Below are 23,476 nucleotides of genomic sequence, written 5' to 3'. Positions count from 1 at the left end.
CCATTTTCTGGTGCTTTGTAGTGGAAAACTGACCAGGTCGAGCACAACCCTGTTACCCATACTGTAAATAGACAGGCTATACAATTTTTAGTAATTACATGTTTTGGTGTGGAGCTTGCATTCAATTGCAACTCCCTGTTGCACAGGCTTCCATTCAACGTTCAAAGCATTCTGAATACACCTGACTTGTGATTTTATTTAATTTTACTTCCACCCTGGTCAAATGTCTAAACTTTAGGAGTAATCAGAATTAACCAATTAACAGCTGCTTTCACGCAAAAAAAAATATTCCGGAACCCCGATAGCACCCAGTCTTGAACTGCTCCCCACCTCTTTTCGCCTTAAATATCAACAAAGGTGTGTTGGTTGAAAGGTGTAGGCTAAACAGTTATTTTCCTAGCTGTGATGTCATTTCCTCCTCAGCAAGCTCCATATAAAAACGCAGGTGCAGTTGCAGCAAGTTGTTCGTGGTACATTAAGGTTTGAGCGAGATAGACCACTGATACTGAAAAACGCAGGTCGCCAGAAATAACCAGGGCGGTCAAGTTGCACATAGAATGAGCCCATCATTCATCGACTCTTTCCACACACAATCGAAGGGGAACTAACATTCTAAGCTTTTGACGTTTGCTATTCCTGCCCGTTTTATTGCAACGATGATCGCGAGAGGATACTTCATTTTGACAATATTGGTTAATCGCGGTAAGAGAAATTGTATTATGTTGGGATTGACTAATATTTCTTCAAGTTATAGCGGTGATTCCACTAAAGTTAGAGGGGTTGTGTAGCTGCGGGAATGTCTGTTGTCATTTGGTCTAGCACCAAGGACAGCGGCAAGCGCTCCCGGCGATCTGTCCATATAGGCCTATACGGTTGGCGACAGAAGTGCATTTTTCATGGGAAATATGTTTGCCCTCGTCCCAACTGTAGGCTATATAATTGACCATATATTTAGCTAAAAATGTTTAGGAATAACGTATCTTAAACTAAAGACGACAATGTACCTATTGATTGGTAGAGCTAAACCTAATAACTATGCGAGACATGACGTTTTCGTTAATCATATTTTTCTTTCCCCACATAGTTCTCTCATTGCCCGTGACTCCAACTTACCTTGAGAAAGAGGATGTCGAGGTAAGAATCATTTTCAACGAATAGCTTAATGATATTGTCAGCATTATGTTACATTTTGTGGATGGTGTTTATAATCAGGGCCAGACTGGCAGCCATCTGGCATTTTTTGGGGCAAATGCCAGACGGGCTGGTATTTTTTTTTCCCAGTGGGCCTGTCTAACCTTTTTTTCTGCTCAAAATGATCATTATCTTCCTAGTAATGGGGCCTCAGGGAATAAAATGGTCCGGTGGGTTAGAAATGGCAGAGCCGATTTCTGGTCTCAGTCCACCCCAGTTTGTATAAAAAACACTTTGCTTGATACGTTTCAGGACTAGGGTTGCAAAGGGAGGGTATATTTCTCATAACTTTCAAAGTTTACCAGTAAACTACCAGAATTTGGGTAACTTTCAACTTTCATTCTTCGTGCATCATGTCCAAATAATACAAAAGTATAAAAAATATATATATTGTGAAGCTCAACAAAGCCACTTATAGATGATTCGAACATGATGTATGAAAAATTAGAAAATCAGTTCCATACCTTGAATGGGATGTGTACAGATATCCCTTTTCACGCATCACCAAACACAAAAATCCGTGAAGCTACAGTCTCTCATGCAACACAATGATAATGTTCTACGCACAAGAATATCAGGGTACTGTCTTCATGTACGATAATCTATTTACATATCATTTACATATTGTACTTACATATCTTATTTATGTAGTGTAAATGTACAATAACACAACGACACTGCTATTGCCACGACAGTGAGCAATCGAAACAGAATAAGGCATATCCATGTCTCTTTATTTTGTTTACTTTGCAACTGTAATATTTGGGACTACTCTGAAGCTACAGCACACTGCAAAGTCCAGCTATAGACCTGAGACAGTCTTTGGTCTACCAGACTGCAGCCTTCTCTCCCTGGCAATACTTTAATGAGCACATTTGACGTCTGGAGGCTAACACCATGACGGGAGGTCTGGTTGTCTCCCCATTGCTGCTGTGGCATCCAGTCTTTCCCCTAGTTTATTTTACACGTGGTGTGACAAGGTTCAAAGCCAACATTGTTAATAGAATCCATTAAATACAAGATCATTTTTGTAGGCGGATGGTGCTGGTCCGCCTATACGGGGAAGGGGAAAACACTGATGCCATGTTTATCCTTTGACCGTGTGTCCGCTCTGCCCCCCTCAGGTGATGAAATGCATCGTGGAGGTTCTCGCTGATGTGCTCTCGAGGCCACACCGTTTGGCTGTCAGTCAGGAGTGCCTGAACATACTAAGGACAGGTAAACCACTCCCAGGGACCTCTGCTCCAGATATACGCTTTTAGGTACAGATCTAGGATCAGCTCAAACTCCCTAATCACCACAACTCCATTAACAGAGAAAAATGCAAAAATCACCTTAGATCAGTGTCTAGAGACATACCTCACTGTCACCAATTGTGACCTAATGCAAGTTAATATTTGCTTACATTTTCATTTTCACCATGGATGCACATGACTCAGGAAAGTCCGAAATGGCACCTAATCCCTACATATTGCACTATGCATTGCACTACTTTTGACCAGGGCCCATAGGGCTTTGGTCAAAATTAAGGCACGATATAAGGAATAGAGTGTCATTTGCGACACAGGTCTGAGCTCTCCATAAGTGCACTCGGCAGAGCAGTCAGGGCCGGGCTATTCAATTACAGCCATTGTTACCTTGACGCTGTCCTTGTTGAGAAAAATCTTTCAGGGCATTACTCATTACTGGCTATTGTTACCAGGATGGGGCTGCGGTTGGGAAATGAAACCCCTCAATAGGAAAAATAGACTGAGAGGAGATATATATATATATATATATATATATATATAAATATATATATATACACGTGTGAGTGAGGCAAATTAAATCAAATTGTATTTTTCACATACTCCGAATAGAACAGGTCAAGCCCTTAACAAGCCCTTAACCAACAATGCAGTTAAGAAAATACACAAAAAAAAGTATGAAATAAAGGTAAGAAATAAATAAAAAGCAGCAGTAAAATAACAATAGTGGGGCTATATACAGGGGGTACTGGTACAGTCAATGTGCGGGGGCACCGGTTAGTCGAGGTAATTGAGGTAATATGTACAGAGGAGAGGGAAAATAAAAATAAGGGGCACTAAAAAAAGCGAACAAAGATATAGACGGGCAGGGAGGGAAATACAAGGGAGAAAGGATTACTTAGTAGTGAGATCAGGCCGAGAAGAGAAACAGCAAGAGAAATGTGTTTACCATAAAGAGATGTATATTAGAGAGGGAGGAAGGGGAAGACCAAGAGCGAGACGCAGGGAGAGAAACAAAGAACCAACGAAAGAGTGACCCTGAAGAAAGACAGAGTAAGCAGTAGTTCTCTTGAATGCCTGCCTCATTCTGTACACTCTTTTTGGGTCAGCAGAAAAGGAAAAGCTCTGTGATGCTTCACTGGAAACCACTCTTTGGGCCAAAATGATTCATTTGGAATTCTGCTTTGGAGGCAGTAAATTTCAGGGTAATTAATTTTTAGAGACGGGAGCAAATGTGCTGAGTTGTCACGAACAACCAAAGGGGAGAAATATACCTGTACATTTGCCCAGGGACATTGCTGGCTTGCTTGGACAATTAAAGTATTTATGCGTTGTTGAATGGTCAGGTCTCCCTAGTAAAATGGGTTTTCTGTCCTCATTGAGATTCTTAGGATAAACAAAGGTAAAAAAAAAATGGTTTCCTTTGCAGATGAAAGGCTTGTGTCAATCCTCCGCCACCGCAACTTCCTCAAGGAGCTGCAGGACATTGCCGTTGAAGGTGAGGTATTGACTGACTTTTCACTGTGGCGGGTGATACAAGGCAACCCGTTCAGGAAGTGACATCTTTGAGTGATGTCACACAACTGTTGTGACGTAATCAGAATTTCACTTTGTTGTGTTCATCTTAGATTTGATTGGGTTTCTTGTTCCCTTTCACATAAATGGTTTTCAGCATGAAGTACATCGTTTTTAGTGTTTGAAATATAATTCTCTTGATTGTTTTGACTTTAGTTTGTCAATCATGTAAACAGCCACAATAATAATAATAATATAGCTATTTCTAAAACCCAAAAACACTTTACAATAAGCAATCATACATGTATTTTAGGGGATGAATTGTAAGTATATGTCAAAATGAATTAGTCTAAATATTTGCAGTCACAACTCCACTCATCTCCCCTCCAAATGACAGGAGCCAATGAGAGAGCTCAGCAGCATGTTGACATCACGGCAGATCATGTGACTAAGAAACCACAGGGTCCTCAGGGTATAGATGAGGCTGCAGGTGAGTCCCACTAGCACACATTCTCAGTAAAATTGCCATATGACAGCATTGCCTCATGGTGACTGAAAATCCAAAGCCCTGTCAAGTTTGCCATTTTACAGTCAAGTTGTGATATTGTGACAGTCTCTATGTGCAGAGCTGGCCCTAACCTTTTGGGGATCTATAAAGTGGAATTTAGCTGCCCCCCCCACCTCGCAGAAAATAGTGGCCCCCCTCTTGACTGAGAAGTGAAAAAATGTAAGGTTTAGGGTTCATTTCCTGCAATTCTACAGATTTTGCCATATGGTGGAGAGCAAATTTCATGACTTAATATGATATGAGTGCGAGTGATTAACAAAATCAATGTGGGCCCCCTGGAGGTCAGGTCCCCTGGGCACGTGCCCTGCATGCCCAGTCGGTAATTCCACCATGATTACTATGAGTTTAGATAGCTAATTTAGCAATAAACAGAATGTTAGCTGACGAGGGATAATTGAGTGACTGTCAGTGACTGACATAAGAGAGAAACTGCTGATGCACAAATTGCACCTTGTGTATTCTACTATTCTAACTCTCAACAGTAAGTTGAGACCCGGACTGAGTTCCTGAAACAAAAATTGGGGATCAGGGGCCACATGGCCACCTCTTAGCAGTCTCTTATGTGCCTTATGCTCAGGGCCAGCCCTGTGTGTGTGTGTGTGTGTGTGTGTGTGTGTGTGTGTGTGTGTGTGTGTGTGTGTGTGTGTGTGTGTGTGTGTGTGTGTGTGTGTGTGTGTGTGTGTGTGTGTGTGTGTGTGTGTGTGTGTGTGTGTGTGTGTGTGTGTGTGTGTGTGTGTGTGTGTGTGTGTGTGTGTGTGTGTGTGTGTGTGTGTGTGTGTGTGTGTGTGTGTGTGTGTGTGTGTGTGTGTGTGTGTGAGAGAGAGAGACATACAACCCTGTTTATAGACAAAGATGCAGTTCAATTCTGGACAAGCCAAAAAGCACACTATGAAATCAATAAATCCCTTCGTTTTTGCTATGCAATGTTCTGGGACATTGTGTCAGCTAAGCAGGTCTGACCACAGTGCTGTGTGGAGTGGATGGCATCTGGGAGAAGAGAGCTGCTGGTACACACACAGGCTCCAAAGGTTCTGATAGACAGAATTGGGACAGGGAGTCTCTGTCTCTCTCTCTCTCTTCTCTAAACCCCATAGAATTAAAAAGGATTGTTCAGCAAGACAAGGTTCGCAAACGTTGGCTAACTTTAGTCAAATTGTTTAACTTTAGCAGTTACTAGGTAACATGTTTGTGATAAGATTTCATCCATCAAATTTTCCAACATGGCCATGAGAGGTCTGTTATTCTACAGGCATATTTAAGCACGAACACTGCCTAACAATTAAGCTCGGCATCCCAGAACTACTACATCTGTCTACGAGAGATTACCTGTCAATGCAAAAGTGAGGATATGATTAATCATCATGCTGATTTTTGTTTTGTTTTTCTTCACGTGAGAAAAGAAAGATTGAATCTGCCTAATTTGGTATTCTAGCACATCCTTGTGGAGGTCTTATCATAGAGAGACAATATACTGTGTTCTGTTTGATTCTGTAGGCCTTGTGCACCACATGGTAAGTAAGCTTATGTGACTTGAAATGATCTGAACCCATATTTACAAAGCTCTGAACTAGGATCAGGTCCCCCATGTCCATACAATCTTAATCATTATGATCTAAAAGGGAAAACTGATCCTAGATCAGCACTCCAACTCTGAGACACTTTATGAAAACAGGCTTTGATGCACCATGTCATGACAGCACTAGGACTTATTAATGGCTCGTTGCCATAGGTTGCATTAAGGTAAGTGACAAGGTTTACTCATTATTCAATTTGCATTTCCAATTTCATTTCGGCAGCTCCCATAGTATATTTACCGTCAGTTTTAGTTCTGCTGATGTCAGGATAAGTAAGTACACAGGGGATTCGCCTCTTGGCCATCAGTGAAAGTGCACATTTACATTTTGATTGGCCTCTGCTTTAAAGCCGGCCACTTGTATATACTGTCTGATCATACGTCGGGATGGAAAGGCAAAGGTGAGTGCCAAATGGCACCCTATCCCATAGTCAAAAATACATATTTCATACTACATATGAAATAGGGTTTCATTTGGGACATAGGGCTGTGTCTGAAGCCATTTGCCACACGTGACCGTCGACCTTTGCGTCTTTGTTTCTAAATATGTCGTATCTAAACTATGAAAGAGAAAATATCTGCACATTCTGTGACATCAGAGGATGTGGCCACCTTCCTCTCCTTTTCACATTTGAGATTAATCATGACTATTCAGATCGAAATATAGTGTGTAGAACAGATGTGATTGTCGGTGAGGTAGAATAGGGAATTGTGTCCGCTCTATTCATAAAATGTCTATATGCAACGTTCAGAACGGTTCACTTCACACCCTTGTGGCGCCTTGCTAACTGCACTTTCTGCTGGGAAGCGTAGTCAATCTATTTTCCCATTTAAATGTAGTCCATCTGTTGGATGGATGTTTTTTTTTTAAATTTTTTTTTTATTTCACCTTTATTTAACCAGGTAGGCTAGTTGAGAACAAGTTCTCATTTGCAACTGCGACCTGGCCAAGATAAGGCATAGCAGTGTGAACAGACAACACAGAGTTACACATGGAGTAAACAATTAACAAGTCAATAACACAGTAGAAAAAAGGGGAGTCTATATATACATTGTGTGCAAAAGGCATGAGAAGGTAGGCAAATAATTACAATTATGCAGATTAACACTGGAGTGATAAATTATCAGATGGTTATGTACAGGTAGAGATATTGGTGTGCAAAAGAGCAGAAAAATAAATAAATAAAAACAGTATGGGGATGAGGTAGGTGAAAATGGGTGGGCTATTTACCAATAGACTATGTACAGCTGCAGCGATCGGTTAGCTGCTCAGATAGCAGATGTTTGAAGTTGGTGAGGGAGATAAAAGTCTCCAACTTCAGCGATTTTTGCAATTCGTTCCAGTCACAGGCAGCAGAGAACTGGAACGAAAGGCGGCCAAATGAGGTGTTGGCTTTAGGGATGATCAGTGAGATACACCTGCTGGAGCGCGTGCTACGGATGGGTGTTGCCATCGTAACCAGTGAACTGAGATAAGGCGGAGCTTTACCTAGCATGGACTTGTAGATGACCTGGAGCCAGTGGGTCTGGCGACGAATATGTAGCGAGGGCCAGCCGACTAGAGCATACAAGTCGCAGTGGTGGGTGGTATAAGGTGCTTTAGTGACAAAACGGATGGCACTGTGATAAACTGCATCCAGTTTGCTGAGTAGAGTGTTGGAAGCAATTTTGTAGATGACATCGCCGAAGTCGAGGATCGGTAGGATAGTCAGTTTTACTAGGGTAAGTTTGGCGGCGTGAGTGACGGAGGCTTTGTTGCGGAATAGAAAGCCGACTCTTGATTTGATTTTCGATTGGAGATGTTTGATATGGGTCTGGAAGGAGAGTTTAGAGTCTAGCCAGACACCTAGGTACTTATAGATGTCCACATATTCAAGGTCGGAACCATCCAGGGTGGTGATGCTGGTCAGGCGTGCGGGTGCAGGCAGCGAACGGTTGAAAAGCATGCATTTGGTTTTACTAGCGTTTAAGAGCAGTTGGAGGCCACGGAAGGAGTGCTGTATGGCATTGAAGCTCGTTTGGAGGTTAGATAGCACAGTGTCCAAGGACGGGCCGGAAGTATATAGAATGGTGTCGTCTGCGTAGAGGTGGATCAGGGAATCGCCCGCAGCATGAGAAACATCATTGATATATACAGAGAAAAGAGTCGGCCCGAGAATTGAACCCTGTGGCACCACCATAGAGACTGCCAGAGGACCGGACAGCATGCCCTCCGATTTGACACACTGAACTCTGTCTGCAAAGTAATTGGTGAACCAGGCAAGGCAGTCATCCGAAAAACCGAGGCTACTGAGTCTGCCGATAAGAATACGGTGATTGACAGAGTCGAAAGCCTTGGCAAGGTCTATGAAGACGGCTGCACAGTACTGTCTTTTATCGATGGCGGTTATGATATCGTTTAGTACCTTGAGCGTGGCTGAAGTACACCCGTGACCGGCTCGGAAACCAGATTGCACAGCGGAGAAGGTGGGATTCAAGATGGTCAGTGACCTGTTTGTTGACTTGGCTTTCGAAGACCTTAGATAGGCAGGGCAGGATGGATATAGGTCTGTAACAGTTTGGGTCCAGGGTGTCGCCCCCTTTGAAGAGGGGGATGACTGCGGCAGCTTTCCAATCCTTGGGGATCTCAGACGATATGAAAGAGAGGTTGAACAGGCTGGTAATAGGGGTTGCGACAATGGCGGCGGATAGTTTCAGGAATAGAGGGTCCAGATTGTCAAGCCCAGCTGATTTGTACGGGTTCAGGTTTTGCAGCTCTTTCAGAACATCTGCTATCTGGATTTGGGTAAAGGAGAACCTGTAGAGGCTTGGGCGAGTAGCTGCGGGGGGGGGGGGGGGGGGCTGTTGGCCGAGGTTTGGGCAGTGCAATGGATCATTGCTCACAGTTTCATAATTGAAAGGCAGGCAGGGAGGTCCCTGTGCTCTGCTTTTAATTCCTTATCCTTGACAGTGGCTATTCACACTCTTAACACTAGGGCCGGGATTCAATACGAGGCGCGTTGTAGCACACAGAATAATATAACACAAAGTCCACAAAGGACAAAGGTTTTTGTATCAACATTTGAGCTTTTTATAATAATAAACAAATGTCTTTACAGGGTTAAATATTAGTTTCTAGAACACAGCATGTGCTTCAAAAGTAGCTATCAATCATTCAAATCGTTTTTACATCAGCAGATGTTACAAAGTGCTTATACAGAAACCCAGCCTAAAACCCCAAAGAGCAAGCAATGCAGATGTAGAAGCACAGTGGCTAGAAAAATAATTATACTGTTATTTGGATTGTAGTTTGGATCTTTCTGATTTTATTGTTTTTTTTTCTTGAGTTATTTTTACTATTACTAATGTTTGACATTCTACTGCAATTTTAAGGAGCTGGCAACTAAAGCATTTCACTGCACCCGTTATAACATCTGCTAAACTGTGTTTTCAACCAATAAACGTTGATTTGATTTACAACTTCATTGAATGTCTTTTTGCTGCCTTGACAAAATAATTTACCCCCCATTGAAGAGAAATGGTATCTTTCTATGTTTCATCTCCTTCATAGATCGATCGATGTTGGCCGCTCTGGGGGGACCCGGCGAGAGGTCTATCCTGTCCCAGAAGAGGGGGACCGGAGGAGAGGGAGAAGGGGAGGGTGAAGGAGAGGCGGAGAACAGTGCGGAGAGGGACGGAGAGACATCCCGTGAGAGGAACGAGATCATCAGAAAAGGCGAAGAGAAGAAGCGAGAAATGGACGAGACCCCTGACAACCGTATCTCAGATGCCATGAACAAGGAGGGGAAAGAGGAGGGAAAGGATGTGGATGATATTGAAAAGAAAGAAGAAGAAGAAGGGGATGAGAATGCAAAGGAGGAGGATGAGGAGAAGCGTGCAAGCTCAAGAGAAGACAGCGAGGAGGCTAAAACGGAGGGAGGAAACGTGACTCTAGATAAGAAAGGTAAGAACTTCTGCCCAGAGTACATTGACATTACAGACACTGGTCTTCAGGCCCTCACATGTCGAAGTAAATGGACATCTCTTGACTACACCACAGTGGAGTAGGGTAAAGTTGACCCTAAAAGCTGATCTTGGGTCAGTTTTGCATGTTAACCCACTGTAGGTAAATGTTAAGATTGGCGGTTGGGGTGGTGTGAGTTGATCTGTACCTAGAGGAAACTTCAGCCCGAAGCAAATTGAGTATTCGTGCTGTAATGAACCATATGATTGGCCAATTAGACATATATATTGAATGTTCTACATGGCTATTGTTCACAGTTGAACCCAAGAAAAGAAGAGGGGGGCAAAGACACTTGTAAAAACCCATACATCTCTAGTCTACCCGCTTCTCACTAGCTACCTTCATTGGTATCTGGTAGCTATGCAGGCTGCGAGCAGGTACCATAATCTTGTAAGTGCACTTGCAAGCTTTGAAGTGAGCATGAAAGTGGCTGCAGTTAGCTTCCCTCTCGACTACACTTCACTAGTACACTGCACCCGGAGGAGGATTAACTATGATGATGAGGTGTCATAAAGATTAAATAGTGGACCGCTCTAGCTAAGTGCCAAATCAATCCATTAGATAAACACTGTTCTCTGGGGTACTGAGGTTAGTCAGGCAGAGAGAGCAGGATCAGGAGGGAGGCATTGTTAGTGTGTGTGTGTGTGTGTGTGTGTGTGTGTGTGTGTGTGTGTGTGTGTGTGTGTGTGTGTGTGTGTGTGTGTGTGTGTGTGTGTGTGTGTGTACGAGAGACACACACACAAACACAGCGAGAAATCAAATATAAGAGAATAGAAAGAGAGACGCACTGCAGTGAGAGAAAGAAGGCAGGGAGGGAGGGAGGGAAGAGAAAAAGAGGTGTAGACTGGTGGTGAGACTGTGACCATGCACTGCGGGAGCAGATGATGGATAGGAGCGGCTCCATCTATCTGATGAGTTTGAGTGCTGCCCGCACAGCGGCCCGGTTTGATTAGATAATGGATACTGGAACATTACCAACAAGACAGAGCACTTGGACAGCAGGGTTGCCTCCCAAATGACACCATGTTCCCTATTCCCTATATAGTGCACTACTTTTGACCAGGATCTATAGGGCTCTGGTCAAAAGTAGTGCACTATATAGGGAATGGGTGCCATTTGGAACACATCCCATGGCTACGGATTGACTGCACGCCCCTGGAATTCAAATCTAAACGCTAGATTTAGGCCAGGGAAAGAAAGAAATGTAATCATAAGCGATGAGCAAGCATGTGAACTAGGCCATATGTTGTTTTTGTATACTTTATTTATAGAGTTTTAGGACAAAGAGATATTCCCAGTCCTTCAACCGCCAACTGGCTATTTCTAAGGTTGAGGTTCTAGCATGACCAGCAAGTCCCAGTGACTATTCAACTGAGCATAAGGGAACATTTGGACAAAGGTCACTCCAAGGGACGGTACAATATGATCTCTTTACCTCCATAGGTTGTATGCAGGGAAGGAGGCTCCCTAAGGGCTGTAACCAAATGCAGAGGTGTCATGCCCATAGGGGACACAGGGGCACGTGCCCCCTAATCCCTACCCTAACCATAACCATAAACCTTAACCATTTTAATAGGAGGTAGGGACGTCCCCCAAGGATCCCAGAAAGCACAGACCCCTTCAGATGTATATATATATATATATATTTTTTTAAATTTTGTTGTTGTTGCTCTGTAATACGACTAGACACTTAGCCACTTTATGAAGTTTGCTTTAGCTAGCCCAGATAGGTTCCTCATCTCCCAAACTCATAACTAGCTACCAATAAACCATTTCAGGCAATCAAGTTAGAGTAGCTAGCTTGGTAGATTTTAGAAAAGCAAGCAATTACTAATGTACTGAATAAGATTCACATTCCTTTCAATCTTTTACCCGGATTGAGGCAGAGATGCAGAAAATCATATTTATTTTCTTTAAAAAAATAACCACCTGACTGGAGGATACAGACAACTCAAGAAGTATGCTTGGATATAATGAAATGTATTTTTTTATTTTTTTTGAATTTTACCCCTTTTTCTCCCCAATTTCATGGTGTCCAATTGTTTTAGTCGCTACTATCTTGTCTCATCGCTACAACTCCCGTACGGGCTCGGGAGAGACGAAGGTTGAAAGTCATGCATCCTCCGATACACAACCCAACCAAGCCACACTGCTTCTTAACACAGCGCGCACCCTTGAAATGTATTTATGACATTGAATTAAGCATAATGATTATGGCTCTAGATTGCAGGAAAAAAGCTGTTTCAGGTGTTTGAAAAATGCTCAAACTTCCTGACGGACCACTCCCGTAGTTTGTGCCCCCTCAGATTTTTGGGTGTATGACGCCCTTGACCACGTGTCCATAATTTAGAAAGTTGGAGCATGAGGGAAATGTAAAAGGCAGAGATCTGCTCAGCCAACTGGCAGCAGAAGATTTCATCAAGAAGAGTGGAATCCTGTTGAGGGTGGATAATACTGTTTAGAGAGTGAGGAGAGAGGGAGAGAAGGGAGGAGAGCGAGAAAGAGATGATGTTCATTTCTTTGGAGAGCGGTGGTAGCCTCAAGGATAGATATAGCAGGGTAATAACAAAAGAGTTTGAATCCTAGGTCTGATAAGGTGAATCTGATGTGAGTGAGCAGGCAACCGATATCACAGCTGCCACTTTCTGCCGTTGTGCCCTTGTGCAAGGCACAAACTGCTCTAGGGGTGATGCTTTGAGCTGACCCTGTGCTGCTCCCGGTCTGTTGTGCGTATGTATGAGTGAGTGAGGGAGTGGTATGTCTGGTTGGATACTCTGTCAAGAAACAATGAAAAATGTCCATGCAAATGGATGAATAAAGATACACTACATGACCAAAAGTATGTGGACATCTGCTCATCGAACATCTCATTCCAAAATCATGGGCATTAACATCTCCTCCCCGCTGATCATCAACACTGGGGCCCCACAAGGGTGCGTTCTGAGCCCTCTCCTGTACTCCCTGTTCACCCACGACTGCGTGGCCACGCACGCCTCCAACTCAATCATCAAGTTTGCGGACGACACAACAGTGGTAGGCTTGATTACCAACAACGACGAGACGGCCTACAGTGAGGAGGTGAGGGCCCTCGGAGTGTGGTGTCAGGAAAATAACCTCACACTCAACGTCAACAAAACTAAGGAGATGATTGTGGACTTCAGGAAACAGCAGAGGGAACACCCCCCTATCCACATCGATGGAACAGTAGTGGAGAGGGTAGCAAGTTTTAAGTTCCTCGGCATACACATCACAGACAAACTGAATTGGTCCACTCACACAGACAGCATCGTGAAGAAGGCGCAGCAGCGCCTCTTCAACCTCAGGAGGCTGAAGAAATTCGGCTTGTCACCAAAAGCACTCACAAACTTCTACAGATGCACAATCGAGAGCATCCTGGCGGGCTGTATCACCGCCTGGTATGGCAACTGCACCGCCCTCAACCGTAAGGCTCTCCAGAGGGTAGTGAGGTCTGCACAACGCATCACCGGGGGCAAACTACCTGCCCTCCAGGACACCTACACCACCCGATGTCACAGGAAGGCCATAAAGATCATCAAGGACATCAACCACCCGAGCCACTGCCTGTTCACCCCGCTATCATCCAGAAGGCGAGGTCAGTACAGGTGCATCAAAGCTGGGACCGAGAGACTGAAAAACAGCTTCTATCTCAAGGCCATCAGACTGTTAAACAGCCACCACTAACACTGAGTGGCTGCTGCCAACACACTGACACTGACTCAACTCCAGCCACTTTAATAATGGGAATTGATGGGAAATGATGTAAATATATCACTAGCCACTTTAAACAATGCTACCTTATATAATGTTACTTACCCTACATTATTCATCTCATATGCATACGTATATACTGTACTCTATCTATATCATCGACTGTATCCTTATGTAATACATGTATCACTAGCCACTTTAAACTATGCCACTTTGTTTACATACTCATCTCATTTGTACATACTGTACTCGATACCATCTACTGTATCTTGCCTATGCTGCTCTGTACCATCACTCATTCATATATCCTTATGTACATATTCTTTATCCCCTTACACTGTGTACAAGACAGTAGTTTTGGAATTGTTAGTTAGATTACTTGTTATTACTGCATTGTCGGAACTAGAAGCACAAGCATTTCGCTACACTCGCATTAACATCTGCTAACCATGTGTATGTGACAAATAAAATTTTATTTGCTTTGCTTTGCTTTGATTTGATTTGGAGTTGGTCCCCCCCATGCTGCTATAACAGCCTCCACTCTTTTGGGAAGGCTTCTCACTAGATGTTGGAACATTGCTGTAAGGACCTGCTTCCATTCAGCCACAAGAGCATTAGTGAGGTCACGTGCTGATGTTGGGCTATTAGGCCTGGCTCGCAATCAGCGTTCCAATTCATCCAACAGGTTTTCGATGGGTTTGAGGTCAGGGCTCTGTGCAGGCCAGTTAACTTCATCCACACCGATATCAACATATCATTTCTGCATGGACCTCACTTTGTGCATGGGGCATTGTCATTGCGAAACAGGAAAGCACAGAATCGTCTAGAATGTCATTTTATGCTGTAGCGTTAAGATTTCCCTTCACTGGAACTAAGGGGGCTGAACTATGAACAACAGCCCCAGACCACTCTTCCTCCTCCACCAAACTTTATAGTTGACACTATGTATTCGGGCAGGCAACGTTCTCATGGCATCTGCCAAACCCAGATTTGTCCGTCAGACTGCCAGATGGTGAAGCGTGATTCATTGAGTCCAATGGTGGCGAGCAGTCGACACTTGGCTTTGCGCATGGTGATCTTAGGCTTGTGTTCGGCTGCTCAGTCATGGAAACCCATTTCATGAAGCTCCCAACGAACAGTTATTGTGCTGACATTGCTTCCAGAGGCAGTTTGGAACTTGGTAGTGAGTGTTGCAACTGAGGACAGACAAGTTTTACTCGCTTTAGCACTCGGCTGTCCCGTTCTGTGAGCTTGTGTGGCCTACCACTTCGCGGCTGAGCCGTTGTTGCTCCTAGACGTTTCCACTTCACAATAACATCAAATACAATTCACTGGGGCAGCTCTAGCAAGGCAGAAAATTGACGAACTGACTTGTTGGAAACGTGGCATCCTATGACAGTGCCACGTTGATAGTCATTGAGCTCTTTAGTGAGGCCATTCTACTGCCAATGTTTATCTATGGAGATTGCATGTCGGTGTGCTCAATTTTATACACCTGTCAGCAACGAATTTGGCTGAAATAGCCAAATCCACTAATTTGAATGGGTGTCCACATACTTTGGTATATATAGTGTATATTCTATTTCTTTTTTATCTACACAGGGGCAGAGTCTGGTGAGGTGACGGATGCACCAGAAGAGAAATATGAGGAGAAGAAAACTGCAGAGGAAAATGAAGAGGAGGTAGAGGAGAAGAGGTCTGTGTTGCCTCTGCAAGACAGTGCCGAGGCAAAGAAGGAGTGGGAGGAGGAGGAGGAGGATGAGGTGAAACGCGAGGTCGCCGGTGTTAATCACTGGAGCAGAATGAGTGAGCTAGCCCGGAGTTTGCAAACAAAGAAGAGAGCGGGAGAGGAAGAAAAGTTGCAGGAAATGAAGTCACTGGAGGTCGGAGGTCAACATGAAGTGCCCCATCACTCCAAGGAGGTGGTGGAAGAGGAAGTGGAGGAGAAGAGGAAGGTGGGAGAGGCACGGAAGAGCCCCGAAGTGAAGGAGCTCCAGATGATGGCACGCAGGGAACCGCAGGAGAGGAGAGAGGGAGAGGAGGAAGAAGGGAGCACCAGCAGGAAGACTGAGGTACATTTCCCCCAATTATTATTGGGTGAACTATCCCCAAATCCAATGAAATGCAATGGTACCTGGCTATATTAGCATTCTCGTTCAATCCCCTATCAGGAACCACCTCGAGAGGTGCACATTTTTGTTCTTGCCCTGCACTGTTGATTCAACTCGTCAACAAATCATGCCATGGATTAGTTGAATCAGGAGCCATATGTATCAAGCGTGTCAAGAGTAGGTGTGCTGATCGAGGATCAGGGCCCCCTTGTCCATGTAATCTTAATCATTGGGCTCTAAAAGACTAAATTCTATAACATCACTCCTACTCTTAGACGCATGATACATAAGGCCCCTGATGTGTAACTGCTGGGCTACACTGAGAATGCATCGAGAAGAAACCCTGAACTAAACAAAAAACACAACACCCGGTGCTCTGAGAGCCTACCCACTGTGCACACACTGGTTGAATCAACGTGGGTTTCCACGTCATTTCAATGAAAGGACTTTGAACCAATGTGTAATAGACGTTGAATTGACGTCTGTGCCCAGTGGGTATGTTCGCTACCCACCTCACATCTAATGCTGTATTCTCTTCAGTCTACTGTAGTCCACTTTCATATGACACATCGCAGTGCATCACTTGAATAGGCTAACAACACAGTTGACATTTGTCTGTCCTTTTTGTCGCGGTACGCTAGGCTGTCATTGTCCACTTCATTAAACTCATCCTGTAGAGGAGTCGCTCGGTAGAACGCTGTGTGATGTGTTGGCCCCTGAGGCTTTTTCACATCTTCCTGGCAGATTCAACTTGGTTGTATTAATATTAGTGGACATCATTGCAAAACTTTTTGCAACCAAAATAAAAAAAAAAAAGGTTTCTTATTGGACAGGTTAAGATAGTCCCTCCCCATTTTGTCTGTTTACTTCTTAGTGAATATGACTATGGCATACAGCAGTGCAACACCAATTAGAGTCCCTCACTTGTCTAAAAGTAGGAAAGGTGTGCTGGTTCCACCTCAGGTGTTACGGTGCGTGAATGAGGACCCAAAAGCGAATTAACAAAACAGAGTATCTTTAATTACAAAACAAAACGTAGGCTCAGACGGACAGGCAGATTCCGACAGGACAGGACAAGGTTACAGGAACACGACGATGGTCTGGTTCAGGCATGAATGACACAAACAAACAAACAAGAATCCGACAAGGACAGGAGCAGAAACAGAGAGAGATATAGGGACCTAATCAGAGGGAAAAAGGGAACAGGTGGGGAACGGGGTGAATGGGTAGTTAGAGGAGACAAGGGACAGCTGGGGGAAAGCGGGGGAGAAAAGGTAACCTGACACGACCAGCAGAGGGAGACAGGGTGAAGGGAAAGGACAGAGACAAGACAACATGACAGTACATGACAGTACCCCCCCACTCACCGAGCGCCTCCTGGCGCACTCGAGGAGGAAACCTGGCGGCAACGGAGGAAATCCTCGATCAGCGCACGGTCCAGCACGTCCCGAGAGGGAACCCAACTCCTCTCCTCCGGACCGTACCCCTCCCAATCAACAAGGTACTGGTGACCACGGCCCCGAGGACGCATGTCCAAAATCCTGCGGACCCTGTAGATGGGTGCGCCCTCGACAAGGATGGGGGGGGGGGGGGGGAAGACGAGCGGGGGCACGAAGAACGGGCTTAACACAAGAGACATGGAAGACCGGGTGGACGCGACGAAGGTATCGCGGAAGAAGAAGTCGAACTGCGACAGGATTAATGACCCGAGAAATACGGAACGGACCAATGAACCGCGGGGTCAACTTGCGAGACGCCGTCTTAAGGGGAAGGTTCTGAGTGGAGAGCCAAACTCTCTGACCGCGACAATATCTAGGACTCTTAGTTCTACGCTTATTAGCAGCCCTCACAGTCTGCGTCCTATAACGGCAAAGTGCAGACCTGACCCTCTTCCAGGTGCGCTCGCAACGTTGGACAAAAGCCTGAGCGGAGGGGACGCTGGACTCGGCGAACTGAGATGAGAACAGCGGAGGCTGGTACCCGAGGCTACTCTGAAAAGGAGATAGCCCGGTTGCAGACGAAGGAAGCGAGTTGTGGGCGTATTCTGCCCAGGGGAGCTGTTCTGACCAAGACGCAGGGTTGCGAAAAGAAAGACTGCGTAAGATGCGACCAATAGTCTGATTGGCCCGTTCTGCTTGACCGTTAGACTGGGGGTGAAAGCCGGAAGAGAGACTGACGGAAGCCCCAATCAAACGGCAAAACTCCCTCCAAAATTGAGACGTGAATTGCGGACCTCTGTCCGAAACGACGTCTGACGGAAGGCCATGAATTCTGAAAACATTCTCGATGATGATTTGTGCCGTCTCTTTAGCAGAAGGAAGCTTAGCAAGGGGAATGAAATGAGCCGCCTTAGAGAACCTATCGACAACCGTAAGAATAACAGTCTTCCCCGCTGACGAAGGCAGTCCGGTGACAAAATCTAAGGCGATGTGAGACCACGGTCGAGAGGGAATGGGAAGCGGCCTGAGACGGCCGGCAGGAGGGGAGTTACCGGACTTAGTCTGCGCGCAGACCGAACAAGCAGCCACGAAACGACGCGTGTCATGCTCCCGGGTGGGCCACCAAAAACGCTGGCGAATGGAAGCAAGCGTACCCCGAACGCCAGGGTGGCCGGCTAACTTGGCAGAGTGAGCCCACTGAAGAACGGCCAGACGAGTAGGAACGGGAACGAAAAGAAGGTTCCTAGGACAAGCGCGCGGCGACGGAGTGTGAGTGAGCGCTTGCTTTACCTGCCTCTCAATTCCCCAGACAGTCAACCCGACAACACGCCCCTCAGGGAGAATCCCCTCGGGGTCAGTGGAGGCTACTGAAGAACTGAAGAGACGAGATAAAGCATCAGGCTTGGTGTTCTTAGAGCCCGGACGATAAGAAATCACGAACTCGAAACGAGCGAAAAACAGCGCCCAACGCGCCTGACGCGCATTAAGTCGTTTGGCAGAACGGATGTACTCAAGGTTCCTATGGTCAGTCCAAACGACAAAAGGAACGGTCGCCCCCTCCAACCACTGTCGCCATTCGCCTAGGGCTAACCGGATGGCGAGCAGTTCGCGGTTTCCCACATCATAGTTACGTTCCGACGGGGACAGGCGATGAGAAAAATACGCGCATGGGTGGACCTTGTCGTCAGAGAGGGAGCGCTGAGAAAGAATGGCTCCCACGCCCACCTCTGACGCGTCAACCTCGACAACGAACTGTCTAGAGACGTCAGGTGTAACAAGGATAGGAGCGGATGTAAAACGATTCTTGAGGAGATCAAAAGCTCCCTGGGCGGAAACGGACCACTTAAAGCACGTCTTGACAGAAGTAAGGGCTGTGAGAGGAGCTGCCACCTGACCGAAATTTCGGATGAAACGACGATAGAAGTTCGCGAAGCCGAGAAAGCGCTGCAGCTCGACGCGTGACTTAGGAGCGGGCCAATCAATGACAGCTTGGACCTTAGCGGGATCCATCTTAATGCCTTCAGCGGAAATAACAGAACCGAGAAATGTGACGGAGGAGGCATGAAAAGTGCACTTCTCAGCCTTCACAAAAAGACAATTCTCTAAAAGGCGCTGGAGGACACGTCGAACGTGCTGAAGATGAATCTGGAGTGACGGTGAAAAAATCAGGATATCGTCAAGGTAAACGAAAACAAAGATGTTCAGCATGTCTCTCAGGACATCATTGACTAATGCCTGAAAGACAGCTGGAGCGTTAGCGAGGCCGAAAGGAAGAACCCGGTATTCAAAGTGCCCTAACGGAGTGTTAAACGCCGTCTTCCACTCGTCCCCCTCCCTGATGCGCACGAGATGGTAAGCGTTACGAAGGTCCAACTTAGTGAAAAACCTGGCTCCCTGCAGGATCTCGAAGGCTGAAGACATAAGAGGAAGCGGATAACGATTCTTAACTGTTATGTCATTCAGCCCTCGATAATCTATGCAGGGGCGCAGAGACCCGTCCTTCTTCTTGACAAAAAAAAACCCCGCTCCGGCGGGAGAGGAGGAGGGGACTATGGTACCGGCGTCAAGAGCTACAGACAAATAATCCTCGAGAGCCTTACGTTCGGGAGCCGACAGAGAGTATAGTCTACCCCGGGGGGGAGTGGTTCCCGGAAGGAGATCAATACTACAATCATACGACCGGTGTGGAGGAAGAGAGGTGGCCCTGGACCGACTGAACACCGTGCGCAGATCGTGATATTCCTCCGGCACCCCTGTCAAATCACCAGGCTCCTCCTGTGAAGAAGAAACAGAGGAAACAGGAGGGATAGCAGACATTAAACATTTCACATGACAAGAGACGTTCCAGGAGAGGATAGAATTACTAGACCAATTAATGGAAGGATTATGACAAACTAGCCAGGGATGGCCCAAAACAACAGGTGTAAAAGGTGAACGAAAAATCAAAAAAGAAATGGTTTCGCTATGATTACCAGAAACAGTGAGGGTTAAAGGTAGCGTCTCACGCTGAATCCTGGGGAGAGGACTACCATCCAGGGCGAACAAGGCCGTGGACTCCCTTAACTGTCTGAGAGGAATGTCATGTTCCCGAGCCCAGGTCTCGTCCATAAAACAGCCCTCCGCCCCAGAGTCTATTAAGGCACTGCAGGAAGCTGACGAACCGGTCCAGCGTAGATGGACCGACAAGGTAGTGCAGGATCTTGAAGGAGAGACAGGAGTAGTAGCGCTCACCAGTAGCCCTCCGCTTACTGATGAGCTCTGGCTTTTACTGGACATGAAGTGACAAAATGACCAGCAGAACCGCAATAGAGACAGAGGCGGTTGGTGATTCTCCGTTCCCTCTCCTTAGTCGAGATGCGGATACCTCCCAGCTGCATAGGCTCAGCTCCCGAGCCGGCAGAGGAAGATGGTAGTGATGCGGAGAGGGGGGCAACGGAGAACGCGAGCTCCTTTCCACGAGCTCGGTGACGAAGATCAACCCGTCGCTCAATGCGAATAGCGAGTTCAATCAAGGAATCCACGCTGGAAGGAACCTCCCGGGAGAGAATCTCATCCTTTACCTCTGCGCGGAGACCCTCCAGAAGACGAGCGAGCAAAGCCGGCTCGTTCCAGCCACTGGAGGCAGCAAGAGTGCGAAACTCAATAGAGTAGTCTGTTATGGATCGATTGCCTTGACATAGGGAAGACAGGGCCCTGGAAGCCTCCTCCCCAAAAACAGATCGATCAAAAACCCGTATCATCTCCTCCTTAAAGTCCTGATACTGGTTAGTACACTCAGCCCTTGCCTCCCAGATTGCCGTGCCCCACTCACGAGCCCGTCCAGTAAGGAGAGATATGACGTAGGCGACACGAGCAGTGCTCCTGGCGTAAGTGTTGGGCTGGAGAGAAAACACAATATCACACTGGGTGAGGAACGAGCGGCATTCAGTGGGCTCCCCAGAGTAACACGGCGGGTTATTGATTCTGGGCTCCGGAGATTCGAAAGCCCTGGAAGTGGCCGGTGGATCGAGGCGGAGATGGTGAACCTGTTCTGTGAGGTTGGAGACTTGGGTGGCCAGGGTCTCAACGGCATGTCGAGCAGCAGACAATTCCTGCTCGTGTCTGCCTAGCATCGCTCCCTGGATCTCGACGGCTGAGTGGAGAGGATCCGAAGTCGCTGGGTCCATTCTTGGTCGGATTCTTCTGTTACGGTGCGTGAATGAGGACCCAAAAGCGAATTAACAAAACAGAGTATCTTTAATTACAAAACAAAACGTAGGCTCAGACGGACAGGCAGATTCCGACAGGACAGGACAAGGTTACAGGAACACGACGATGGTCTGGTTCAGGCATGAATGACACAAACAAACAAACAAGAATCCGACAAGGACAGGAGCAGAAACAGAGAGAGATATAGGGACCTAATCAGAGGGAAAAAGGGAACAGGTGGGGAACGGGGTGAATGGGTAGTTAGAGGAGACAAGGGACAGCTGGGGGAAAGCGGGGGAGAAAAGGTAACCTGACACGACCAGCAGAGGGAGACAGGGTGAAGGGAAAGGACAGAGACAAGACAACATGACAGTACATGACATCAGGAGCCTCTACTACCAACTACAGCAATCGGACCACGCTGGATGGATGGTTCATCCACAGGGCTTTTCGCCTCCTGTGGGCTCTCATGTGGGAACACACATATGCACACACACACGCCTATGCAGGTAAGTTTTGGCACAGATACTGACAAAAATGCCTTGGTTGGCAGACGCACTCATGCGCACACACACGTTGTCCACACAGATATAGCCTCTTAGAGAACAGCACATGGCACTCTGGGTAGAGTTGTTTAAGTGCATTCAGAAGAGGGTAACATTGGGTAATATTGAGTAATGACCCTTCACTCCCTCCTTTCCCTTTCTTATCATCACCCTTTCTCCTTCCCTATGCCTCTCTTCTAACCTCTACTTCTCTCTCACCTCCCTCTTTTCTGCCTGTCTCGTTTCTATCTTCCACTGTTTGCCCATGTTATTCTTTCTTTTCCTCTACTTATCCATTTCTCTGTCTCCCTCCATTTTCTTTATTTCCATTCTATTATTCCCCCTCCTTGTTTTTGCCTGATTATTTTCACCCACTCTCTTCCCTCACCGCATCGCTCTCTTTCTTCCTCTGCCCTCTTCATTTCTCTCTCTATCCATCCCTCAATCTCCTCTCCATCTCTCTTCCCTGTCTCCCTCTATCCATATCTGTAGGACCCAGAGATTGAGAGTCTGGCGGCCATCGAGTCGGAGCTGGAGAGCGTTGCTCAGAAACTCCACGAGCTGAGACGAGGTTGAGATGAGGCTGAGACGACGACGACGACGACAACCGCACCTTCCTCCTCTTCCTCCTCCTTAACAGCCAGACCAGAGTTGTGAATTTGAGACGGAGTCCTCCATCTCTCTCGCTCTTTTCTATCGAGAGAAAACCGGTGTCTGGTCCAGCCTCTTGCGACGAGGCTCTTATGGTCATCCGCCCCTCCGACACAGAAAGGACAGCAACTCCCTATGCCTTGAATCCCCACTCTGTCTCTCTCTCCCTGCTTCAGCTTGATAATAGCCAGCTTTTCATTTGATTTTGACACTGCGCAACCACTTATGTGAAAAATGAAGGCCAATCTAATTGTTATTGTTACCATGCTAAAATAGAAGGGGTTGTAGCTACAAGTTTATGTATACGTGTACATGTCAAAGATTCTATGGAGTATTTCTAGGATGTTGTACTTGATTATTATGGCTGTAACTTTAATTATCGAAAAGCCAATGCAATAACTGGACATTTTTAATGAATGACTTGACTATGATTAAATGCTGTATGGAATTTATCTAAGAAAACAAATAAATTAGATAGCATCATCTGGAGATCTTTATGCGTGTGATTCATAATGTCTGCACTGTTAGAGCCTCAATATTCCACATTCTAATTCATTTGAATTCAGTAGGGAGGAAATGATTTTGATCTCAATACAATCTCTAAGTCTGAAACGTTGATTGCTTTTTTTCTCCGTGTATTAGGGTAAGTAAGAGCCTACATTTTGTCCCATTGATAAAGTATTTTGTTTAACCCAAGTGTGTGAGTTATGTGTGCA

At 45.9% G+C, this 23,476-nt stretch overlaps 1 protein-coding gene across 2 annotated transcripts; it reads left to right on the top strand.

Annotated features, from left to right (window-relative positions):
- Window positions 1–393: 393 nt before the first annotated feature.
- chga (chromogranin A) lies at window positions 394–23,456 on the top strand. Of its 2 annotated transcripts, XM_021612225.2 has the most exons (8): window positions 395–702; window positions 1,085–1,134; window positions 2,316–2,409; window positions 3,868–3,936; window positions 4,351–4,443; window positions 9,645–10,037; window positions 15,429–15,898; window positions 22,602–23,456. In XM_021612225.2, exons 1-8 carry the CDS (start codon window positions 657–659, stop codon window positions 22,683–22,685), a joined length of 1,299 nt encoding a protein of 432 aa, XP_021467900.2. In that variant the 5' UTR covers window positions 395–656; the 3' UTR covers window positions 22,686–23,456. The 2 variants fall into 2 exon arrangements, with proteins under 2 accessions (XP_021467901.2, XP_021467900.2); XM_021612226.2 differs by lacking the exon at window positions 4,351–4,443 and having other exon boundaries at window positions 394–702.
- Window positions 23,457–23,476: the final 20 nt, after the last annotated feature.

The sequence above is a fragment of the Oncorhynchus mykiss genome, chromosome 8, assembly GCF_013265735.2.
Source record: "Oncorhynchus mykiss isolate Arlee chromosome 8, USDA_OmykA_1.1, whole genome shotgun sequence".
Lineage (NCBI taxonomy): Eukaryota > Metazoa > Chordata > Actinopteri > Salmoniformes > Salmonidae > Oncorhynchus > Oncorhynchus mykiss.
This window is presented reverse-complemented; position numbering and strand designations above follow the sequence as displayed.

Coding starts and splice junctions, on each gene's coding strand:
- chga (XM_021612225.2), top strand. CDS start 657: ATGATCGCGAGAGGATACTTCATTTTGACAATATTGGTTAATCGCG. Junction 2,410..3,867: donor CCTGAACATACTAAGGACAG/GTAAACCACTCC, acceptor TTTCCTTTGCAG/ATGAAAGGCTTGTGTCAATC. Junction 3,937..4,350: donor GCAGGACATTGCCGTTGAAG/GTGAGGTATTGA, acceptor TCCAAATGACAG/GAGCCAATGAGAGAGCTCAG.